The following is a 19,841-nucleotide window of genomic DNA, read 5'->3' on the forward strand; positions in this document are numbered from 1 at the left end:
TTTTTTCATTCCTATATTTTCATGTGAAAATATAAGATTTCCTATTATGCAGTGCAATGCTTGATTGTGTGTGCCTATAAATGTATCCAAAACGAGTGCTTTGTGAACAAGAACAAATAAACAGAAACTGCCTTATGTTTCAGACAAGGAAATTAATCTATAATAAAAAAATTCAATCAGCAGTTCACCTCATGTCTCAATGGAGTTGTTTCTCCACACTTCCTTGACAACTTTGGCAAACCTGATGTGATGCATTGCTGAACTGGCCTTGCATCACTTTTAAGATAGGGTCAAATAGTTTACAAAATAGTCAAATAGTTTACAAAATACCAAAAATATAATTTACTGCAACAGATAGGTCAACCGAATCCCACTACTTTCTTAAGTCATGTATATCTATCTATATGATCAGGCCATGAAAGCAAGGTGAATTTACAAAAAGGGTGTGTTGTTACAAAGAGCGAGTTTCATCTTCTAAACTTCCATTCTGGAGCAAGTTTGGTATATAATAAAAAGAAAAGTTTTTTTTCCTGCATTAATTCATCTTGTGGTACCAAAAACTATGTATTGTAACTCTTGGCTTTGCCACTCCTTAAAATATCATGTTTTTGGTATTGCGTGATGAAATATATCTGTTATGAATGTAATATCTTCTATGTATTTATGTCATTTACAGATGTTGATAATTAATAAAATGATACAAGTTCAGTGTAAGAGTCTAGCCATTTATAGTATTACAGATAAAGCACTATGGAAATGAGAAAAGACAAAATATTATGAACTTATCAATGAGTTTCATGTGGAATTTTAGGACTGATGATATCCAGACAGTAAATTAAATTTGTTTCTTTTAACAGTGATTCCATTTCCAAATAAAAAGATTCTTTAGCTTAAATGAAAATTTGTGTCAAATCTCTGTTCATGTGTTTTGATACTCGCAGATGGGTTTGTCAAACATATTGGATGCCACACATTTTACAAGTTATCAAATAAATAACATTATGTTACTAAGTTAGTATCATAATACATCCTAAACATTTCTTTAGTATACTGCTACTGAAATATTTTATTTACTGTAATTAAAGAACAGCGTGAACATCTGGGTCTGTTACATTTAGCTGATGAACCCTTCATGAATGATTTCCTTATTAATTTGGAACAAGGAAATCTTTGAGAATCTAAATTCTTTTACAAGCAAGTGTACGCCTGTTTTTGTGAAGTGATTTAATACTTATATTACAAGATAACAGCGAAAGATCCTGATATTAGTTGATAATTTTACCTATATTTGGTAAACATGGATTGTGCCCAATAACGAAGCAAATGACACTGCCATCTTCACTCCTGATTTTACATTTCAGTGAATCAGTCTGTATAACGGAAGATACCTTTTCAAAAGAACTGCACCGGTGGCCTCAGTGGTTAGAATGTCTGTCTTGGATGTGGGAGGTTGCGTGTTCAAACCCTGGCCAAGTCATACCAAAGACTTATAAAAATGGTACAAGCAACTGCCTTGCTAGGTTAGTGTTTGGACTGGTTGGCCTAGTGTCAAGATAATGTGATTGGGTGGGACATAATGCTACATGTTTGTGACACGGTGCCCCAGTGCTAGACATCACTAGAAACTGGCCACACTGCAGACATTGTAGTGATATGACTGAAAATTTGATAAAGCTACGTTAAAATCCAAATCACACACACACACACATACAAATTTTTATTAATACCAGTTGGATAATTTCTGTTTAAAATAAGTAGATATAAGTAGATGTAATTCTGTCAAAGCAATTTCAGAAACTTATCAGAAATAGTTCTACTGTGTCTTTTCACTTCAAAGAACAGTATTTTGTCTAAGCATTTTTTGGATAACATGAAGAATATTCAACATATTGATGAACATTTGTGTTTTTACTTATTGGTGTTGCTTTAAAAAAAACATATTTGAAATATAATAATGATTATTTTAAAGAAAGTTTCATTGATTTCATTTGCTGTATATAACTGTACAAGTTTTGCAATGGAAATCAGCTATTTATCAATAATGTTTTCTTTCTGAACCAATGTACATGTCTTTCCTTTCTGCAGGGTGAACACCCACCATCAAATTTTTAAGATAATTACTTAAGCTGCATTTAATTTCTTCCATCTTGAAAAATTAGTCCCCAAAATTAAGGTATAATGATATTATTTGAAATATTTTAACGTCATTAAATTGTCCGAATGTAATATTTCCAATTATCAGCTATATTTTGCAAGAAAAATATAAACAGCTGATGTGGAATTTAGGAAGAAAAATCTGATAGAAATCCACTTTTGGTATATACATCTGCATCATGAACAAAATGATCTGAATTTTTTTAAAACTGCACATATGGTCACTGTTTCTGGAATTGCAATTAATGTTTCCAGGCCTTCTGCTAATGAAAAGACTTGTCCAGGTGACCCTTTTATCAATTACAGTGTAGTCTTGTTTCTATGGCAACCCCTACAGACTTTTGAGTACAGAATAGACCCAATGCTCCCTCACACATGCTATAACAGACGATTAATGGAGGCTGGTCTCACAGTGGCTCACTGGTTAACATGCTGGTTTCATGATACAAAATGTTCTGGTTCAAATCCTACCACAGGATTAGCTACCACGATGTGAAACTTTATGCCAATTTCCTTTACACAAGAGAACCTACTTGTGTTGGTGTGACTTAAAACACCAAACCAAACCAAACAGGTTATCTGCAATCTTTTGTAAACAATGCTGCAAAGGAAATGATTTCTTGAAAGTTGTTCATGAACCGAATACGTTTACCGGACAATCACCTTTTCCAATATGTTTTTAGTGGTAACCATTTGTCAGACAAGGGAGACACAACCATAACTATTGCTTCTGCATTTCTTTGCATGAAGGATCAAGTATAAGCCCAAACTGATAAACCCTTAGACACCAATGTCTGACCATTTCAAAAATACCAAAACCACACTAAAACTTTGACCAGCTGTAATTAACTAAAGATTGAGAGATTAGACTTCATTCACTTTTCTTGGAATAGAGATACACTAATATTTGTTCCCTGATCAACTTTCCTTACTTAGGATAGACAGATAAAAATCTGGGTTATATCAGACAGTATGAGTGAACAATACCAGACTGACTGACTGGAGTAAAGAAAGGTATCTTCAAAAACGCATTAATTACAGGTAGCTACACCTCAAAAGACAGGCACAGGAGTACAATAGATGAAAATTGCATTTTTTTCTGAATTGTAACTGGAAATGTTCTTGTGAATATAATCTAGTGTTGTTTTTTTTTTTGAGGGGGGTGACTTGTGTTCAAGAGGGATTAAATGTAGACAGAGTGACCTACTTACCTATATTTTTTTTTGTCCTCCAAGAGTGTCATGTGGTAAGAAGAAAGGATTCCCTGCCCCGCAATGCCCTGAACTCACAGTATTTGACCTGAAATTAATGAAGTTTTTTAAATAGTTAATGATGGTTGACCTTGAAAGATATACAAAGTACAATGACAGAAGACTGACTCTTTTTATTCATTATCTTTTATTTAAAAAAAGTTTTTGCAAGTTAGATGTTTATCCTAAAATCAGAAAAGACAGTTGATGTTCATGTTCAATTAAATACTATCTCTGGTGATATACAAACCAATATGCAGATTTATAATTTCCTGTGTTTTGTTTGTTTTCCTGTTTTGTTTGTTTACCTGTTTATCTGTTTTGTTTGGTGTATTTGTTTATATATCTAATCTAGAAATTCAGTATAGTGATTTTTGACACAAAATGTGTATATTTTCAAAGAACTCATAATACTGTAATATTTATAAAAAGGATAGCAACATATTATAAAATCAATGACATCACACACACAGACACACACACACACACATCTTTGAAAATGATACCAGTACTATATTAGTTGCCACATTATTGTTACTTATTCTTGACTCTGTACAGTTCTGTTTCAATGGACACAGTATAAATGTCAAACTAAAAGTAAAGAACAGGTTTTATAATTTGTTATTTTTACAAATTTTACCAATAATTCATAACATGACAAGTATTTTATTGATTTATGCAAGTCGACTGAACAAATAATATAGTATTTCTCCCTTAATACGCACAGGGGCACAAAATAGGAGAGAGGATGGAGATTAGACTCATTGTTCGACTAAACTTTCTTTTTTTTTTAAATTCCTAAATTCTGTAAAAGTCTATCAAGTATGGACCTATCATTCATGAAATATGGAGATAAACGCCTTGTATTTACATTGGTTTTGGTTTGGTTTGGTGTTCTATGTTATTTAGTGCTAAGTCAAAATGGAGATAAATGTCTTGTATTTACATTGGTTTTGGTTTGGTTTGGTGTTCTATGTTATTTAGTGCTAAGTCAAAATGGAGATAAACACCTTGTATTTACATTGGTTTTGGTTTGGTTTGGTGTTCTATGTTATTTAGTGCTAAGTCAAAATGGAGATAAACAACTTGTATTTACATTGGTTTTGGTTTGGTTTGGTGTTCTATGTTATTTAGTGCTAAGTCAAAATGGAGATAAATGCCTTGTATTTACATTGGTTTTGGTTTGGTTTGGTGTTCTATGTTATTTAGTGCTAAGTCAAAATGGAGATAAACAACTTGTATTTACATTGGTTTTGGTTTGGTTTGGTGTTCTATGTTATTTAGTGCTAAGTCAAAATGGAGATAAATGTCTTGTATTTACATTGGTTTTGGTTTGGTTTGGTGTTCTATGTTATTTAGTGCTAAGTCAAAATGGAGATAAACGCCTTGTATTTACATTGGTTTTGGTTTGGTTTGGTGTTCTATGGCATAGCAACACAAGCTATTTAGTGCTAAGTCAACATGGAGAAAAACTCCTTGTCCAAAGACATACCATGGGTAGCTGACCCAAGCCAGTAAGTGTTCTGAACCTGTATTCTTTTGGTCTCAAGTCAGGTACGCTAACCACCAAACAGCTGCAGTGCCTTCATGTATTTGAGGATTTTAGGGCATATATGGTGGTTTTACTGCTGCTTCTAGAGTTAAACAGTGACACATCACAGTAGAGCTGGTTAAATGGGTAGCGGTAACAAGCTGGTAAAATGGGTATTTGTGACTGTATAGCTGGTAAAATGGGTATTTGTAACAAGCTGGTAAAATGGGTATTTGTGACAGCAGAGCTCGTAATATTTGTGTCTGTAACCCCCCACTAATATCCTCAAATATAAGACTGTTATCACTATTGTAATACTCTTTTAAAATTTTATTTAAAAATAAAAGTACTTCTCTCAAAGGGAGAATCATGATGTCACAATGGCGTTAAAATTTATACAAGTTTACAGAAGAATCTAATACTTAAAATTTTTGATGTTCGACCAGACATAAACTGTTACAAACAACAGTGTTTTTTAATATGGCATCTGATGCAGTTAATGAGTCTAAATGGGACATCACAATCTCACTGATGTAAATGATTCCTATTTTTGTAAGGAGTTAGTTGGTGATTTCTACCCATCTAATGCCTAATGCACAGCCCACCCCTTCCTAGCTCTAATCACGAACTGCATTATAATGTCAGTGCATTTAGGTGATTTGAGTGAGACATTGGGCTCAATAAACTGAACATACATTACTTTGAATATTTTACACTTTGCATTTGAAAAGATTTTTTAAAAGGCCACTATCAGTAAATAATATAAATAACTGACAGACAGTTCAGAAAGCTATGCAAAGACTATGTCCTACTTTACAAATGCTGTGTGGGTATGATTTGTAGTGGAAAATCTGAGCAATTAATGACATCCCCTAATTTTAAGATTACCAGCAAAATACTTTAAATTTATTCCTATTCACACCTCAATTCAAGCTACATGGTATTAAAATTATACACATCTTAAAAATAAAAAAAGAAAGAAAAATATTTTGCATTTTAATAACATTTTCCACAGAGCTATACTCACTCTTTTAATGCAAGCTGGTTGTCAATTAAGGATTTCTGGTGACTTTGCAGCTTAATAACATTTACCATGTTTTTCACTTTATCTACTAGTTAAAGCCAGCAGTCAAGACATTTGATACACCAGTGCATTGTACAAATACAAAGCCAAATTTGTATCAATGTTTTGTTCATTTTTGTTGTAAACATTTTACACTCAGGTAAATCCACTAAAAGTTTTCTTTTTTGTGCATTTTCAAAATACACAAGTTCCGCAGAATGATCAGTGTTTGGGCAGGCTATCATCATTGTTTTGTCACTATTTATTTGAATATTTTTGTCTAGGTCTTAATTAAAACATGCAGACTGTGTAGTACATGTAGTTATCTAAACAGTATATATGCAAATACTGAAGCAGGCTTCAGCAGATTTGACAAGCATGGCACCAAAGGGGTGAAATAATTAATATAGGTAATTGTTCAATTACTTCAGATACCTACTAAACTAACACAACAGACAGCATGCAAATACATTAACACATTTACCAGTAACAAGGCAACATCACCTTTTGGTGCTGTGGTGCAAGGGAGGTAAGTCAATTCTTTTACATTCGCAGGGAAAATAATTACAAGTCCTGTTGTATTTTTCTTACACCTTTAAATAATTTGGAAAAATATTTGTTGCAGTGTTTGTTTTAACTGAACTATATAAATCTGACAAGCAACAACTGTAGAACAACAGAGATTAAATAACAACTTAATGAGGACAGCAAGCAGGGAAATGATATTCTATATACATAGTGTAAACTTGATTTGTTATGGCTTAGATATCACACTTGTACATATAAATGATATTCTATATACATAGTGTAAACTTGGTTTGTTATGGCTTAGATATCACACTTGTACATAGATATGACACTTTAAAGCACTTTAACTTCTCAGAATCTTGTTCATTTTCCATTCTGGTATGTTGGATTAATAATAGTACAAAAGTGACATAAGATTACCTATTTCATTAGTGAAACATATATTTGACTTCTTCAATCAATCAAACATGCTAAAAACTAGCTTACTTACAGATTACAGCTTGTGTTTTTCTTAATAAAAATGAATGTTTATACTTTTTAAAAATCAAAATAATCTAAATACTGCTATGCATTTGCAATAAACTTGACTCAGTAAAATATATGTCTTCAAGAGTTTACCTTTCCATTTGTTTGTAAACGCCACCCCCTGTCAATGATTTTAAAAATGAAAAGCATTAAGGATATACAAAATGTTCACTGCCTTTTTCCAGTTTCTAGAACCTACCATTTATGTAAGGCAGGTGTCACATGCATCCAATATTTGCAATGTCATGTTTTAATATTTCTTTAAAAAAAACTTGAATAAAAAGAAGGAACTCCTAAGTGCATGTGTTCAAAGATATGTACACCCCCCCCCCCTTAAATTTATGGAATTATTCAGAGCTTATGAAAGACTGTGAAACACATCATATTTGTTTTGTTTACAGAAACAAACTTGCACATGCAAATATGGCAGCCATATTACTAAAGAAAATCTTGTTTGGTTTGAAACACCAACAAAGATGATGTTAGGGACCCCTGGCAACAATCAGGATAGAAATTATAAATTGATGAATGAAACGACCAGGCTTTGTGTATTTTTTTTATTCTTGATGCTTTTTGTTTTTAAAAGCAGTGGTGGTGTGTGGGTACAAACAAGACGGTAAGAGAATCCTTACACAAATTTAAAATGGGGATCACATGAGCTGATGCTTTATAAAAAGTTAGATTTTATACAATTTCGTTCATTTCCAAATGTTTGCTTTATTTATTTCACAGCAGCATTTATTTAACACTCTTTACTATTATTTAAATTTATTGCATGCTATTTTATAAGATAGCTACATCATATTTATGTAATAAAACATGTTCACAATAGCTGTTGCAATTTTAAGTTATAATTTTACACAAATGAATAATCTGAGAAGTATAACATTTTAACCCTTAAGTGGCAAAAGTTTGTTTAACTATAATTATTCTACTTAGATATTCATTTGCTAGCAAGCACTTTCCAGAACGGAGGCTCCAAGATTACCATAAGCAAATTTATAGTTTTCACATTCAAAGGCACCAGTTTTCAACATAAAGGTATTGTGTACAGTTTCTGTCAGCTATATTTGCATACATTTTTTTTTTGTTCAGTTTGTTTCAACAATATTCTTCCACAAAGAGGGGGATTAAGTAGAAAGCCGAAAGCCTATCAAAAACTGTCTTCCTATTATGAAGAAATTCTAACAATATTTTTCTGCTGCTTTAAATTGGATAGATCACTAATATGTACAGGTATATTCACGACCAAATCTGTTTATTTTTAATAACTGCAAAGTATATAATAAGAAAAAATAGGTATGGTAGTGATCCAGGTATTGGTCTGAAAGGTGTTTTGATAATTTCACCAAGGTCTGCACTGCCAAAAATATCTGCATACTAATTTTATCTCTGAATACATAATTACCAAATAATGAAGTCTTAATTGTAAGTTGATGTGAACAGAATATAATTCTAATCAATAAAGCTTTTAGCAGATTCCATATCTACAAATGGACAGTACCTTATGTGGAAAACATGATTTAAAAATAAATAATTATTCAAACAACTACACCAGGTTCACCTTTGCTTATACTAGGTTAAAAAAACACCTGATCACCAATTAAAAAATACCATGGAGTAATAGGTTTATCTCAATTTTGGTATGTTTTACAATTTTGAATAAATGTGTTACTTAAGCACTTGTCTTTACCAATCACTGCCATCTCACCTCTCTCTACGTTGGTTCAAGTCTTGGGCTCAGCCAATGTGGGTATGTGAGAAAGCTTGTCAGGTTTTCCCAGATTTTGTCCTAAATCAGTTATACTGGCTGCCACATACCATGTTCTGAAAAACTGCGTTAAACCCACAATTATAACAACTACTCTTTCTGCTGATAAGTGTTCCACATACAAACTGTATATTCTTAAACTGAAAAGTGTAAGAGAGATTTCTTAAGTGATAAGAATTTTTTTTAGATTTTTACTCTACACTATACTTCTCTAGATAATACTTTGAGTACATTATCTTACAAAATTAACACAAGAATTCACTTTTATTTCCAAGTACTAGCACTTCACTTTATTGCAGGATTATGTCTGTACTTTTAATCACTTTGAACTTAATCACCTTTTCAAGACCTCACTTTACAAACAAATCACCAACCACAGACCTATTTGAACTCTGGCTATGTCTTGATGGAAATAGAATGGAGCACATGCTATTTGTTTAGCCTGAATTGAGTTTGACTTCAGACTCCCCAGGGATGAGAAGAAATGGGCTTGAGTGTGATCATTCCTCTCTCTAGTTCAGCTCCTGCAATGCCTGCAGGAAATGGAGGTCTTAATTCTCTCTAATTAAATGTCCACCATGGCAGAAAAAAAAGAGAAGCCCCTAGCTAGGAAAAATGGTAATGGTTAGTCCATTGTTATTAATTGAGGGAATTGATCATGTGATTATGACTTTGTCATGGAAACATTTGTAGATGCAGCCATTCAATTTCATAGGTGATGCTTCTTGACTGATTAAATTTCAGCTTCCTAGACAAGCAGGCATGTTCTCAGTGGGGAAAACAGCTGATTTGTGAGTCATGTGTAACAGAAATTAACATGGGATAATCTTGAGGGTCATAAATACAAATTCAAACAGAAATGTCAAAATTGTCCAGATCCCTGATTGAGTGCAACCAAAGTGCCAGGAAATTATTAATTATACAAGTGTTTACAGTGTCACTTAGCTTGCTAATGCTAGGAGGGAATACCTTATTGTGCAGATGCACAAACTTGTCTTGCAGTGACAGATGTCATTAATTAGAGTGCTTGTCCAAATTATCTTGAATGGACAACATAAGGTGGAAAGAACTAAAAACATGAGAACAACTGTACAGAGTAATGATTTAGCACTGACATTTGTGTGTTACAGTGTCAACCAATATTCAATGGTTTTCAAAATTATAATCATACACGTTAATCTATGTTTATCTTTGATCGTCTTTATTTTATGCAAGGTTTTGCTCTTTATTAACCTGTTATCTCAAGAGATTTGGTTTATCTTGTCAGTCAATCTTTCTTTCATTTCTAAGGGGAGTTGTTTTTGTACCATAATATAAATGTACCCCCCCTCCACTTTTGTTCTGTGTTTATTTTGTCTTATTAAGTGTTTTGTTGTCCCCTAAATGAAGAGCTTGCCAAGTATGAAACACTGAGCAACAATACCTACCAAAGTTGTTACCTACTTTTGGGTCAGGGGCCCTGAGTGGTCTAAAGCGCTCTCCATTATGGATCACTGCCATCTCACCTCTGTCTGCATGGGTTCAAGTCTTGGATTCAGCCAATGTAGGTATGTGAGAAAGCTTGCCAGTAGCTTCTTGAGGGTCGGTGGTTCTTTCCGGGGTTTTCCTGGGTACTTCCTCCACCAATAATACTGGCCTCCATGTATAGCCTATCGTGTGCTGAAAAATGACATTAAACCCTACAACAACTCCTGGGTCATATCCTTTGGAAACTTAAATAAAAACTCTTTCCAATAAACATATTTTATGAATTTGCATGGAAAGTTTTTGCAGCTCCTTTTCTAATATCACAGTTGTCCTATATAGCTAACTGACCATTACTTCAATGGTCACTACTATTATAGGCACAACACTGTTTTTTAACTTGTTGAGTTGAGAGTGGGACCACTGAAACAGTTCAAAGGTATGACTGTCAGTCATACAACTTGAATGAATACATAAAAGGTTTGTAAACAACTTGTTTCTTTACTTTATCGTCCCAGTTTTCATTGCCAAACTTGCAAAAACTTTTGTGCTTGTTTAAATCTGGTGATTAACAGTACAAGCATTCAACTGAAACACTGGTCCACTTCCAGAGAGGCTCTTTGCAAGGGATACCACCAAGTCTGACACCAAAATTATCTATATTCAACAACAACAAACAATTAAAACAATGAACATTTCATATTTTACAACTGCCTGTCAAAATTATTTTTGTTTCCCCTCCAGTTTGCATGTTCACTTTTTAGTTGGTAAATGTATTACTGAAACCATACAAGCAGCTGCACAGTCACCATTTTGCAATATAATCGTAATATGATAAGAATGTGCATCAGAATTAGAGAAGGCCAAAGATTATTAAAATAAAATTGACTGGTTTAAATAATAAATATCTTGACCAATTGCAAAGATAACAGGCAAATTAACGAGTTTATAAACCTACTTTACATTTGCAAATCTAAAATACGACATTTTTAAAAATATTTTCAAGTACATGTAGTATCTTTCTTTTCTTCATCAAATATAACTTTACTTAAATTTCCAATGACTAGATGATAGTTAAATTATTGAAAACTGAAATTTGCCAAAGCAGTAAATCAAATACCTATATAGTTAAAATTTTAGTTATCTGTCTGATACAGGCACTTTGCAAAGTTACAAAGCATAAGTTTCTCTCTGACTTAAAAATTACAACCATTTCAGGTAAACAATTTCAGTAATGATAGTTGAAATGAGTCATTTTCATTTTTGCAGATGTTACAAAGTGCAAATTGTTGTCCCACTACTGTCTTTAAAATTTTAAGAGGAATTCTGTCTTGAATGAAGTCAATGGTGTATAAAAACCATGAACATGATCAGCTTACTTAAATTTGATGAACTGTCAGGGACACGTACACAATGACGCGGCAACCTGGATAATTATACAGACAGCCCATTCAAGCTGGTATACTGATTATATTTTACAAAACAGAAGGACAAAACTGATAAAAACACGAAGACAGAAAATCTATTAGAACAAAATTTCTCTTTAGAAACAAGTTATTGGTGTTTTTATCATGAAGGAAAGGTAATGTTAGAATCATAAGTTTCCAAGATAACTGGAAAATGTGCAAAAATTAAAAAATTGGTCAGTTTTCTAATGACCTCACAACATTTCATGTCGAAGTAATACCATTAAGTCTAATAACTATCTATACAATAATTGTTTGAAAAGGGGGCACACTTGAAAAGCAACACATAAAATCCCTTTTCAACACAATGAATGGATTACACAAAGCATTTAACATTAACAACTTCAGTAAACAATTCAAATTCCTAATAACTTTAGTCACCCCACAGAAGTCATCAGATAATACAAGAATCCACCATTCCTCTGTCAAACATAAAACCGATGAAAGACAAAAGAACCTAATTTATCTGATGACAGAAAGTTAACAACTTTCATGCTGAAAGTGAACTAGTCCCAAAACACAGTATTAAGTATCCATCACAAATCCCTCAAGTCACTACCTGACACGTACCTTGGGTACATCTGATATTACAATCTTTGATGTTAACAGAGTCGGCGTCAACGATCTTACACCATCTCTAAAAATATCTGACCCTGGTGTCCATACCAGCTGAATACAGTCTCCAAGCAACTGTCAGGATTTAATGAACAGTGTCATCAAGTCACCAAATTTCAAAACTCGATGACCTTTCTCACTAATTAAAATGAATACAAAGTTTCACTTCACACACACACACACACACACACACACACACACACACACACATTCATTCACCCTTGCAATGCTTCTGTTGACATACAGATCTTAAGGTTGTAGTTCTCATGGTTGCATTCAGAGCCCTAATTAAAATTTGACAGCAATTTACTGAGCCACTACTGACATTTCCACCTTCTATTATTTAAATTTTTATTATTTCCCTTGAAGTGTAATATAAACTCTGCCATTACCAAAACTGCACCTCTATAATGAACAAATGACCACAGTAAACTATTGGGAATAACAATTCTGAGTTTGAAAATAAATTTGCCAGCTTTATGAAGAAAGTTTGGGACTTTACAGAAGCAAGAAATTATGAAAAAGAATTTTCATTTGCATTGATAGAGATTGTAGCTTCAATAGTCAGCAAAGTCTGTGACTGAAATCTGAACTAAAGTATTGCCATATATACTTTGCCATATATATATACTCATAGACAGGTGACAAAGTTACCCTGAAGATAACCTCCCAATTACCATATATACTAATAGACTGGTGACAAAGTTACCCTGAAGGTTAAATCCCCCCATTGTCGTATATACTCATAGACAGGTGACAAAGTTATCCTGAAGATAAATCCCCCCCCCCCATTTACCATATATGGTCATAGACAGGTGACAAAGTTATCCTGAAGATAAATCACCCCCCCCAATTATCACACACACACACACATATATATATATATATATATATATATATATATATATATATATATATATATATATATATATATATATATATTATATACTCATAGATAGGTGGCAATACTACCAGGAATATAAGCCACACCACCTTTAAGATAAGTCACACCTACACTGCCATATATACTAATAGATAGGTGACAAGGTTGCCCTGAATATAAGTCACAGCCCCATAGCCATATATACTCATAGACAGGTGACAAAGTTACCCTGCAGATACCCCACCCCCAAAGTACCATATGTACTAACAGACAGGTGACAAAGTTATCCTGATGATAAATCACACACACCCAATTTCCATATATACTCACAGACAGGTGACACATTTACCATGAAGATACCCCCCCATTACCATATATACTCATAGACAGGTGACATGGTTACTCTGAAGATAAATCACCCCCCCCCAATTACCATATATACTCATAGACAGGTGGCAATTTTGCCCTGAATATAAACCATACCACCTTTAAGATAAGTCACACCCATACTGCCATATATACTAATAGATAGGTGACAAGGTTGCCCTGAATATAAGTCACACCACCATAGCCATATATACTCAAAGACAGGTGAAAAGGTTACCTTGAAGATAAATCACACCCTCACTAACATATATACTCATAGATAGGCGATAAGTTATGCTGAAGACACGTAACACCAACATTACCATATATACTCATAGACAGGTGACAAGGTTACCCTGAAGATAAGTTACACCCCTATTACCATATATACTTAGAGACAGGTGACAAGGTTACCCTGAAAATAAATCTCACAACCCCTGCCATATATATTCATAGACAAGTGACGAAGTTACCCTGAAGACAAGTCACACACCCCTTTACCATATATACTCACAGACAGGTGACAAGGTTACCCTGAGGATAAATCCCCCCCCCCCCAAAGCTCATGAATAGGTGACAAAGATACCATTTTTGAAGATGGTGCACACCCACAACAATTGGTTTTGAAATAGTGGTATATTTCTCTGACATATACAGTTCAAAAGTCATGTAATCTGCACTACCATCATCATTTTAATCTTTTTTCATTGAGAAACAGCAGTGTGAACCATATTTTAGGATTAATTTATGTGTAAACCAAATGATATTTTTTCACACATAATCACTGCATTAAAGTTTGTTGGAGACAGAGAGAGTCAGCAGCATGTAGTACTGTATATGCTTGCTTCCAAATGTAAACTGCACAGACCCAGAGATGCCACTGCACAATATACTGACAGATCTGGTTCTGTGCAGTTTATTAGGAGTACTCAATAGAACAAGCAATACAGACCCTGATCTGCAGGCACATTATGATATGGCATATCAGGATCTTTGCTGTTTACAACTTTGCCTTGACTTATAAATGACCATATATGGTATGTTGTTCTTATATTGTTTGTATTTCCTATTAACTTCCATAATAATCTACAGTGGTTCCCCTCCAATAAAACTACCCCATCTGCAATGTGAAAACAGCCTTATAAGAGGGTTGACCTTTTTAGAGAGGGATCACACAAATGTGAATAACAATCATATATCAGGATAGGCATAACTCATTTGTAATTATTTAATACATGTATTTTCATTTAAAATTACATGTATGTTATGGAATCAGAATAATAAAACTTTGATTAAGGACATTAAAATAATTATGAATAATCATCAATTGCGATGCTAAAGCTTTCAAAAACATTTTCATTAAAAAAAAAAGAGTACAAACATTCGCTTGCACTCAGTCCACTTTAGTTTACAAGAAAAGTAAATAGACAAAATTGCTAATGAAATTTGAGCCAGTGCAGTGATAAACAGATGGACTGATAAATACAGTCAAAATTATCATGTCAAATTTGAGCTTTATAATGGGCTATATACTTTGCATAATGAAAGATCGATAAAACTCTTTACAAATATGCTTCAAAACAATAACACAAAAATTAAAAACACCTGCATTATGGATAGAAGGCCTCAAGTCACATGAATGAATTGGTATATACCAGGAAAAACTTTGCATTCTTCTTACAACTGCACATATTTTCTTAACTTAAGATCAGTGGAAAATCACAGTATTTGAAAAAAAATAATTATATATCCTAAGAACAGTTTATTAAAAGAAATGTAATAAATCCTTGTGAAAATGTGCTATATTCTGTAAGTAGGTGTTCCTTGAGCAACGTCATTAAGTAGTGCAAGTATTCCTTGTGTAATGTCACTATGTCTAAGTATTCCTGTGTAATGTCACTATGTACTCTAAGTATTCCTTGTGTAATGTCACTATGTACTGTAAGTATTCACTGTGTAATGTCAATATGTACTGTAAGTATTCCTTGTGTAATGTCAATATGTACTGTAAGTATTCCTTGTGTAATGTCAGTATGTACTGTAAGTATTCCTTGTGTAATGTCAATATGTACTGTAAGTATTCCTTGTGCAATGTCAATATGTACTGTAAGTATTCCTTGTGCAATGTCAATATGTACTGTAAGCATTCCTTGTGTAATGACAATATGTACTGTAAGTATTCCTTGTGTAATGTCAGTATGTACTGTAAGTATTCCTTGTGTAATGTCAGTATGTACTGTAAGTATTCCTTGTGTAATGTCAATATGTACTGTAAGTATTCCTTGTGCAATGTCAATATGTACTGTAAGTATTCCTTGTGCAATGTCAATATGTACTGTAAGTATTCCTTGTGCAATGTCAATATGTACTGTAAGTATTCCTTGTGTAATGTCAGTATGTACTGTAAGTATTCCTTGTGTAATGTCAATATGTACTGTAAGTATTCCTTGTGCAATGTCAGTATGTACTGTAAGTATTCCTTGTGCAATGTCAATATGTACTGTAAGTATTCCTTGTGCAATGTCAGTATGTACTGTAAGTATTCCTTGTGTAATGTCAGTATGTACTGTAAGTATTCCTTGTGTAATGTCACTATGTAGTGTAAGTATTCCTTGTGCAATGTCACTATGTAGTGTAAGTATTCCTGTGTAATGTCACTATGTAGTGTAAGTATTCCTTGTGTTATGTCACTATGTACTGTAAGTATTCCTTGTGCAATGTCACTATGTACTGTAAGTATTCCTTGTGCAATGTCACTATGTAGTGTAAGTATTCCTTGTGCAATGTCACTATGTAGTGTAAGTATTCCTGTGTAATGTCACTATGTACTGTAAGTATTCCTTGTGCAATGTCACTATGTACTGTAAGTATTCCTTGTGCAATGTCACTATGTACTGTAAGTATTCCTTATGCAATGTCACTATGTACTGTAAGTATTCCTGTGTAATGTCACTATGTACTGTAAGTATTCCTTGTGCAATGTCACTATGTACTGTAAGTATTCCTTGTACAATGTCACTATGTACTGTAAGTATTCCTTATGCAATGTCACTATGTACTGTAAGTATTCCTTGTGCAATGTCAATATGTACTGTAAGTATTCCTTGTGCAATGTCACTATGTACTGTAAGTATTCCTTGTGCAATGTCACTATGTGCTGCTGCAAGTATTCCTTTAAAACAATCACTTACTGGCCTATAGGTCAGCTTGGATACCATAGGGTTATATCACTTACTGGTCAACAAATCAGCATGGATACACAGGATTACAATCACTTACTGGTCTATAGATCAGCTTGGATACCATAGGATTATAATCACTTACTGGTCTACAAATCAGCTTGGATACCATAGGGTTACAATCACTTACTGGCCTATAGTTAAGCTTGGATACCATAGGGTTACAACACTTACTGGTCAACAGATCAGCCTGGATACCATAGGTTACAACACTTACTGGTCAACAGATCTGCTGGTATACCATAGGGTTACAACCACTTACTGATCTACAGATCAGCTTGGATACCATTTGGTTTCAACACTTACTGGTCTACAGATCAGCTTGGATAACATAGGGTTACAACCACTTACTGATCTACAGATCAGCTTGGATACCATAGGATTACAACACTTACTGCTTTACAGATCAGCTTGAATACCATATGGTTACAACACTTACTGGTCTACAGATTTGCTGGTATACCATAGGGTTACAACCACTTACTTATCTACAGATCAGCTTGGATACCATGTGGTTACAACACTTACTGGTCTACAGATCAGCTTGGATAACATAGGGGTACAACCACTTACTGATCAACAGATCAGCTTGGATACCATAGGGTTACAATCACATACTGATCTACAGATCAGCTTAGATACCATAGGGTTACAATCAAGTATTGGTCTACAGATCAGCATGGATATCATACAGATACATGGTACTAACTGTATGAAAAAATGGGAACCAGCCTGGATATGGTTGTTGTTGTTGTTATAGGGTTTAATGCCATTTTTCAGCACAAGATAGGCTATACATGGTGGCCAGTAAGGTTACAATCACTTACTGGTCCACAGATCAGCTTGGATACCATAGGGTTACAATCACTTACTAGTCTACAGATCAGTTTCGATACCATAGGGTTACAATCACTTACTAGTTTACAGATCAGCTTGGATACCAAAGGGATACAATCACTTACTGGTCTACAGATCAGCTTGGATACCATAGGGTTACAATCACTTACTGGTCTACAAATCAGCTTGGATACCATAGGGTTACAATCACTTACTGGCATACAGATCAGCTTGGATACCATAGGGTTACAACACTTACTAGCCTACAGGTCAGCTTATATTTCAGATGAGGTACAAACAGTTGTAAAAGTGTAGCAGGACAAGATTTTTTCCTTGATGTGACAACTTACAAGAAGCAGATTCAAATCCTATCATGTAACTCAAGCTATTTGCATCTGCATGGCTCACCGTGGCTAATCCTCATGTTTTATGTTATATAACCCACCCAAACCCCTTCCCAGGTCGCCCCAGGTACCATAACCCAAATTAACTCCATATATTGTATGTCCACCTATTGAAACTGCATACCACATTTATACTTGATTATAGGTCCAATCCAACTGCAAACAATATAGATCCTGATCAAACATACCATAATGTTCATGCAGATCAGGGTCTATGTTGTTTGTTCTACTGATTGCTCCTAACAAAATGCACTGACCCAGATCTGCTGGTGCACTGTGCAGTTGGACTCTTCTTATAAGTGAGTATATATGGTATGTTAAGTTTGGTAACTAAACATTTAATGTCACTATATGTCAATTTTTGTATATCTTACCATCAAATCAAATCAGTCATCCATAGGTACAGGCCCCACAGGCCATTATCATATAGACAATGTACTTACAAAATCTGGAGGAGGGTGTCATAATAAGACAGTAAGATTAATCTGCAGTTCGTATTGAAACTAATTACAGTATTACATGGAGTTACTCAGTGTCACAGTTCAGTTGGAAGTACATCAGACTTGCAATCTAAGGGTTGTGGGTTCAATACCAACCCAAGCCAAATGTCTCTGTTGTCATTTGGAAAGGCAGTTACCTCTTATTTCCTAGTCATGATATAGCCAGAAATGCAAAAACAAGAAATAACACATGCCCGACTGTGACTAGCATACACCCAGATCTGCAGTTACAAAATACACTGCAAATCACTGTTTAGATTATTTTCACAATTTCAAGGCTACGGCATGTTGACCAAAGATCTCCTAGCACATTATGCAATGACCTAACAGGGTCTACACAGCTTAATGGGGATGGGTGTATTTTACACTTGGATGACTATAGTATTTTATAACCAAGTCATTGTCACCTGGTTACTAATCTGTATCTATGACATGTGAAGCAGGAGAAGATACACAGCTCTAATAATAAATAATGCTGTACTCAGCAGCTTCAAGCATTTCAATTACAAATATGAAGACATATGCATAACTTTTTCATCACCAAAAAGCACAGATAGTACAGGACATATGATATAAAGTTATTGAAAGTCCTCAAGCTGCAAAGCTCAGTGGGCAGCATGCTGGACTTGCAACCGAAAGAAAGCAGATTCAGTCACAGCACTGTCACAATCTGGACTGGCTACTATAGTGTTTTCCTTGGGGCAAGGGACTTAAATCCAATTGCCCTGGCACTAAATAACCTACTTCTGTTGTTGTGCTGTAAAACAAAATTGAACCAAACTGGTATGCTCTGCCAGTAAAAAACTATGTGCTTTATACATGGATGATGTCTTCATCCATATCTCTGGTCAGCCCATAGGAATGTAGAATAGGCATGATGCGTTCTCCTCCATGTTATATGAGGTGACTAATAGATGCAGGAGTCATGGTAGCTCAGTGGTTACATGCTGGACTCCAAAATGATAGGGGTTCAAATCCTACCATTGGATCAGTCTGTATGGGCTACTGTGTGATGCCCTGGGGCAAGGCATCCAAATGTCACAGCAATAAATAACTGCCCAAAAATACCAAATCAAAATCACTATGGTGACCAGACCAAAATCACAAAATATTTTTATCTTGAAATGCCCTAACAGCAATGGACCTGTCCTAAATTTACTATACCCTGACCACAATCTCTCACATAAGAATTTTCTTTTTATAATTATCATAAAAGATAAATCTTTACAGGCTTATTAAGCACAA

At 34.2% G+C, this 19,841-nt stretch overlaps 1 protein-coding gene across 10 annotated transcripts in view; it reads right to left on the reverse strand.

Moving 5' to 3' along the window:
* LOC149806412 (uncharacterized) overlaps positions 1 to 19,841 on the reverse strand; it is a 229,104-nt gene that overhangs the window by 141,953 nt on the left and 67,310 nt on the right. For all 10 annotated transcript variants that reach the window (XR_016420179.1, XR_016420177.1, XR_016420180.1 and 7 more), the window contains exon 3: positions 3,366 to 3,453. Coding sequence is in view for 2 of the 10 variants with exons in the window: in XM_089952976.1 (XP_089809102.1) it covers positions 3,366 to 3,397 (32 nt within the window). In the remaining 8 variants the exon portion in view is untranslated. The remainder of the gene's footprint in view (positions 1 to 3,365; positions 3,454 to 19,841) is intronic.

This window comes from Sinohyriopsis cumingii, chromosome 1 (genome assembly GCF_028554795.1).
Source record: "Sinohyriopsis cumingii isolate HCF-2022 chromosome 1, ASM2855479v2, whole genome shotgun sequence".
NCBI lineage: Eukaryota > Metazoa > Mollusca > Bivalvia > Unionida > Unionidae > Sinohyriopsis > Sinohyriopsis cumingii.